Source organism: Phyllobates terribilis, unplaced genomic scaffold (genome assembly GCF_046119375.1).
Source record: "Phyllobates terribilis strain yellow unplaced genomic scaffold, ASM4611937v1 Scaffold_3__8_contigs__length_932513732, whole genome shotgun sequence".
Classification (NCBI taxonomy): Eukaryota; Metazoa; Chordata; class Amphibia; order Anura; family Dendrobatidae; genus Phyllobates; species Phyllobates terribilis.
Genome location: NW_027362763.1, coordinates 50,679,887 through 50,686,453, shown reverse-complemented (window position 1 = coordinate 50,686,453; position 6,567 = coordinate 50,679,887). Strand labels below are relative to the sequence as shown.

The 6,567-nt window shown below is 59.6% G+C and overlaps 1 protein-coding gene across 1 annotated transcript in view; it reads left to right on the top strand.

Moving 5' to 3' along the window:
- Window positions 1-788: 788 nt before the first annotated feature.
- Window positions 789-6,567, top strand: part of ELP3 (elongator acetyltransferase complex subunit 3) — a 260,655-nt gene continuing 254,876 nt past the window's right edge. The window contains exons 1-2 of the mRNA XM_073673871.1: window positions 789-936; window positions 1,832-1,931. Of these exons, the coding sequence (XP_073529972.1) occupies window positions 915-936; window positions 1,832-1,931 (122 nt within the window). The 5' untranslated portion in view covers window positions 789-914. The remainder of the gene's footprint in view (window positions 937-1,831; window positions 1,932-6,567) is intronic.

Sequence of the window (6,567 nt, the reverse complement as noted above, 5' to 3'; positions counted from 1 at the left end):
AAATGCAATATCGGGCAATGGAAACAATGTATCTATCTCAAAATGGTATCAATAAAACAGTCAGCTCAGGACGGAAACTATAAGCCATCACCCGGCCCCAGATCCTGAAAAATGGAGACTTTACGGGTCTCGAAAAATGGCAACAAAAGCAAAATTTTTTTTTTTCTTTTTTTACAAGTTTCTGAATTTTTTTTCACCACTTAAATAAAAATAAACTTTACATGTTTGGTATCTGTGAACTCGTACTGACCCGTAGAATCATATTACAGGTCTGTTTTACTATATAGTGAGCATGGCAAATAAAAAAAAACTCCAAAAACCAATTGTGGCATTGCACTTTTTTTTTTTTTTTGCAAGTTTAGTGCAGTAGGAATTTTTTTCCTGCTTTCCAGCGCATCACATGATAAAATGAATAAAGCCACTTAAAAGTACAACTTGTCCTGTACAACATGCCGTCATACGGCTATGGGGACGGAAAAAATAAAAAAGTTATCGCTCTGGGAATAAGGGGAGCAAAAAAATGAAAAAAAAAAAAAAGAAAAAGAAAATCGCCAGGCGATGAAGGGGTTAAAACAAACGATCAAACAGTAAAAAAATAAATAACTAAATATCTAAAAACCCAAAAATCATTGGTCTCATACAGAAGGATGCAGACTACCACCCCCATCATCACATGGAGACATACACTATACTGCTGTATTATCCACACTAACACTGCGACCTCTGGTGGTCACTGCCCTCATCACCGCCTCCAGCCTTAGCAGTTCCTATACAGGAGTCTGCTCACGTGGGTATGACGTCACCGCCTGCGCTGGCTGTGTCCCTCTCCGCGCTCCGTACAGTCCGGAAGCCGCCTGATTGCTCGGCCTGACAGCGGCACTCGTGGGCAGTGAGTACACCAGCATCACCCGGAGATGAAGCCCAAGAAAAAAACAGGTGAGAGCCGGGAGAACAGCCGCGTTACCGCCTGTGCCGGACATATCAGTGTATATTCCTGGTCCAGAGGATGTCGCACCTCAGCCCCCATCGTCAGAGGCTGGCAGGGCTTGCTGGGAGTTGTAGTTTTACAACTTCTTTTACTTTTCAGGGGCCTAAAAACCAGTGCAGCCATTAACTCCTTAAAGTTTTTCCATCAGTGGAGCTGTGCATAATTTGGGGGAGAGGGGGAAAAAAAAAAGTAATTTTCATTAAAAAATTTTAAACATTTTTTTTTTAATATCTTCATGACATTTACCTTAGGGGTCAGATAATGTCATATATTGTTGGCTCGGTCTTTTTCGGATGCAGTTTATACTGGAAATAGATATATTTTTTTAATTTTTACTCTTCAAATGGAGAAAAGCGTCGAGACTTTAATTTGTAACTTTTTTTTAAGCTATTTTTTTTAATTTACTTTTTTGTTCAGCCCCTCTGTCCTTGAACCTCACTCACTTGTTCTATATGATCCACTGCTCCAGTATATAGCACTAATCCCAGTCTCATATGCCGGGGGCTTCACAAGACAACCAAGATGGTGGCTATGGAGGTCTTTTATTGGTCCCCAGCTGCCGTGTAAGCTTCTAGAGCTCGTACTGATACATATTACCTGCACTGACACATTGTAACAAACCACCTGGACAGGGAATAGATGTGTGTTCAGCTCATAGAGGTTTCTCTGCACCTGATACATTGTAACAAACCCTCCACTGTGATCTGCCCCGGCCTAGTACTGGATGTAAATGAGAATGTGACAGATCAGTGTCAGACCCTCCTCTCCGTCTCCTCTCGGCCCACAGGCCGGGGGTCTCATTACTGTTCTCGTCTCATGGTTTTGTATCGTCCCCCCGCACAGGAGACGTCAGCCGCGCCGAGCTGATGATGATGACCATCACCGACGTCATCAAGCAACTGCTGGAGGCTCACGAGCAAGGGAAGGACGTAAACCTGAACAAGTAAGGACCGCGCTGAGTGTGGAGGCTGGAGAGGCCAGTGCGTCTGCAGGATGAGGAGGTCAGGGAGGACGGTGCATCTGACGTAGGGGGAGGAGGCGGCCGGGGAGGACGGTGCGTCTGCAGGATGAGGAGGTCAGGGAGGACGGTGCATCTGCCGTAGGGGGAGGAGGCGGCCGGGGAGGACGGTGCGTCTGCAGAAGGGGGAGGAGGAGGCCGGGGAGGACGGTGCGTCTGCAGGAGGGGGAGGAGGAGGCCGGGGAGGACGGTGCGTCTGCAGGAGGGGGAGGAGGAGGCCGGGGAGGACGGTGCGTCTGCAGGAGGGGGAGGAGGAGGCCGGGGAGGACGGTGCGTCTGCAGGAGGGGGAGGAGGAGGCCGGGGAGGACGGTGCGTCTGCAGGAGCGGGAGGAGGAGGCCGGGGAGGACGGTGCGTCTGCAGGAGCGGGAGGAGGAGGCCGGGGAGGACGGTGCGTCTGCAGGAGCGGGAGGAGGAGGCCGGGGAGGACGGTGCGTCTGCAGGAGCGGGAGGAGGAGGCCGGGGAGGACGGTGCGTCTGCAGGAGCGGGAGGAGGAGGCCGGGGAGGACGGTGCGTCTGCAGGAGCGGGAGGAGGAGGCCGGGGAGGACGGTGCGTCTGCAGGAGCGGGGGGAGGAGGCCGGGGAGGACGGTGCGTCTGCAGGAGCGGGGGGAGGAGGCCGGGGAGGACGGTGCGTCTGCAGGAGCGGGGGGAGGAGGCCGGGGAGGACGGTGCGTCTGCAGGAGCGGGAGGAGGAGGCCGGGGAGGACGGTGCGTCTGCAGGAGCGGGAGGAGGAGGCCGGGGAGGACGGTGCGTCTGCAGGAGCGGGAGGAGGAGGCCGGGGAGGACGGTGCGTCTGCAGGAGCGGGAGGAGGAGGCCGGGGAGGACGGTGCGTCTGCAGGAGCGGGAGGAGGAGGCCGGGGAGGACGGTGCGTCTGCAGGAGCGGGAGGAGGAGGCCGGGGAGGACGGTGCGTCTGCAGGAGCGGGAGGAGGAGGCCGGGGAGGACGGTGCGTCTGCAGGAGCGGGAGGAGGAGGCCGGGGAGGACGGTGCGTCTGCAGGAGCGGGAGGAGGAGGCCGGGGAGGACGGTGCGTCTGCAGGAGCGGGAGGAGGAGGCCGGGGAGGACGGTGCGTCTGCAGGAGCGGGAGGAGGAGGCCGGGGAGGACGGTGCGTCTGCAGGAGCGGGAGGAGGAGGCCGGGGAGGACGGTGCGTCTGCAGGAGCGGGAGGAGGAGGCCGGGGAGGACGGTGCGTCTGCAGGAGCGGGAGGAGGAGGCCGGGGAGGACGGTGCGTCTGCAGGAGCGGGAGGAGGAGGCCGGGGAGGACGGTGCGTCTGCAGGAGCGGGAGGAGGAGGCCGGGGAGGACGGTGCGTCTGCAGGAGCGGGAGGAGGAGGCCGGGGAGGACGGTGCGTCTGCAGGAGCGGGAGGAGGAGGCCGGGGAGGACGGTGCGTCTGCAGGAGCGGGAGGAGGAGGCCGGGGAGGACGGTGCGTCTGCAGGAGCGGGAGGAGGAGGCCGGGGAGGACGGTGCGTCTGCAGGAGCGGGAGGAGGAGGCCGGGGAGGACGGTGCGTCTGCAGGAGCGGGAGGAGGAGGCCGGGGAGGACGGTGCGTCTGCAGGAGCGGGAGGAGGAGGCCGGGGAGGACGGTGCGTCTGCAGGAGCGGGAGGAGGAGGCCGGGGAGGACGGTGCGTCTGCAGGAGCGGGAGGAGGAGGCCGGGGAGGACGGTGCGTCTGCAGGAGCGGGAGGAGGAGGCCGGGGAGGACGGTGCGTCTGCAGGAGCGGGAGGAGGAGGCCGGGGAGGACGGTGCGTCTGCAGGAGCGGGAGGAGGAGGCCGGGGAGGACGGTGCGTCTGCAGGAGCGGGAGGAGGAGGCCGGGGAGGACGGTGCGTCTGCAGGAGCGGGAGGAGGAGGCCGGGGAGGACGGTGCGTCTGCAGGAGCGGGAGGAGGAGGCCGGGGAGGACGGTGCGTCTGCAGGAGCGGGAGGAGGAGGCCGGGGAGGACGGTGCGTCTGCAGGAGCGGGAGGAGGAGGCCGGGGAGGACGGTGCGTCTGCAGGAGCGGGAGGAGGAGGCCGGGGAGGACGGTGCGTCTGCAGGAGCGGGAGGAGGAGGCCGGGGAGGACGGTGCGTCTGCAGGAGCGGGAGGAGGAGGCCGGGGAGGACGGTGCGTCTGCAGGAGCGGGAGGAGGAGGCCGGGGAGGACGGTGCGTCTGCAGGAGCGGGAGGAGGAGGCCGGGGAGGACGGTGCGTCTGCAGGAGCGGGAGGAGGAGGCCGGGGAGGACGGTGCGTCTGCAGGAGCGGGAGGAGGAGGCCGGGGAGGACGGTGCGTCTGCAGGAGCGGGAGGAGGAGGCCGGGGAGGACGGTGCGTCTGCAGGAGCGGGAGGAGGAGGCCGGGGAGGACGGTGCGTCTGCAGGAGCGGGAGGAGGAGGCCGGGGAGGACGGTGCGTCTGCAGGAGCGGGAGGAGGAGGCCGGGGAGGACGGTGCGTCTGCAGGAGCGGGAGGAGGAGGCCGGGAAGGACGGTGCGTCTGCAGGAGCGGGAGGACGGTGCGTCTGCAGGAGCGGGAGGAGGAGGCCGGGGAGGACGGTGCGTCTGCAGGAGCGGGAGGAGGAGGCCGGGGAGGACGGTGCGTCTGCAGGAGCGGGAGGAGGAGGCCGGGGAGGACGGTGCGTCTGCAGGAGCGGGAGGGGGAGGACGGTGCGTCTGCAGGAGCGGGAGGAGGAGGCCGGGGAGGACGGTGCGTCTGCGGGAGAAGGAGGCCGGGGAGGACGGTGCGTCTGCAGGAGCGGAAGGAGGAGGCCGGGGAGGACGGTGCGTCTGCAGGAGCGGGGGGAGGAGGCCGGGGAGGACGGTGCGTCTGCAGGAGCGGGGGGAGGAGGCCGGGGAGGACGGTGCGTCTGCAGGAGCGGGGGGAGGAGGCCGGGGAGGACGGTGCGTCTGCAGGAGGGGGGGGGAGGAGGCCGGGGAGGACGGTGCGTCTGCGGGAGGGGGAGGACGGGTGCGTCTGCGGGAGGGGGAGGACGGGTGCGTCTGCAGGAGGGGGGGGGAGGAGGCCGGGGAGGACGGTGCGTCTGCGGGAGGGGGAGGACGGGTGCGTCTGCGGGAGGGGGAGGACGGGTGCGTCTGCGGGAGGGGGAGGACGGGTGCGTCTGCGGGAGGGGGAGGACGGGGAGGCCGGTGCGTCTGCGGGGGGAGGAGGAGGCCGGGGAGGCCGGTGCGTCTGCGGGAGGAGGAGGAGGCCGGGGAGGCCGGTGCGTCTGCGGGAGGAGGGGGAGGCCGGTGCGTCTGCGGGAGGAGGGGGAGGCCGGTGCGTCTGCGGGAGGAGGGGGAGGCGGCCGGGGAGGACGGTGCGTCTGTGGGAGGAGGACGTCTATGTGCGATGTGTTTTCTCACTGTCACAATTAGGAGAAGTTTTGTAAATTTTATTTTTGTTAACCGAGAAAATCTCTGAGGTCAGATCTTGAGGTTTCGGTCCTCGACCCCGGACCGTTGTACGTCAAAAACTGTCAAAAAAGTAAATAAATATAAGAAATGAGGGCAAGAAAGTGACGGGAGAACGATCATAGAAGGTACAAGAAATAACTAATGTGCGAGACTCCGCATCACGGGACAACACACGGTCACAGCGGTGCCCGGGATCCACATTACACCCACAGGATAAAGAGCTTCAGGTATAAGCGAGCCGAGACCAGGTGTGAACTCGGTCCTATAAATGGTCAGTAAATGATGTAGAAACGTCTGAAGCTCAGAAACAGCAAATGTGGGCACAAATGGTAATGACGTCAATTTCTCACCAGATGTTGGTAACAGCCCATCTAATCTGCACAGGAAAGAAATCACCAGAGATCCATAAATTCTGTGTAATAATGAGAAATGACGCAGGGAAAAAGTATTGATCACATGAAGAAAGAGAAGAGCAAAAAAACATGGAGAGTCCTGACACCGGCTGCGATCTATCAGTAATTAGAAAGCAATCCTGCCACTTAGTGACAAATAATATCTGCTGGTTCATCTGATGGCCGATAAAAAGGTGTCTCATTACCAAGGTACCACACAAGAAACATCTCATGATGGGGAAAACCAGTGAGCTGTCTCAAGACTTTCACAACCTTATTGCTGCAAAACATCCCGATTAGTGTTGAGCGAGTATGTTCTGTCCGAGTATGCTCGGGCCGAGCTCCGAGTATTTATAGCTGCTCGGTGATATGGTTGAATCGCTCCCGTGTGCATGATTTGCAACTGTTTGATAGACATCCCTCACATGTAATAAAGCTATTTCTTACATATTCCTCACATGTAATAAAACTGTCAAACAGTTGCAAATCATGCAAACGGGAGCGATTCAACCATATCACCGAGCAGCTGTAAATACTCCGAGCTCGGCCCGAGCATACTCGGTGAATAGAACATACTCGCTCAACACTAATCCTGATGGCATTGGTTACGGAAGAATTTCTAAACTACTGAAGGCTCCAGTGAGCGCTGCTGGGGCCATAATCCGGAAATGGAAAGAACATAATTTCACCATAAACACGACCAGGTGCTCCCCGCAAGATTTCAGACAGAGAAGTGAAAAGAATTATCAGAAGCATTCTCCAAGAGCCAAAGGACA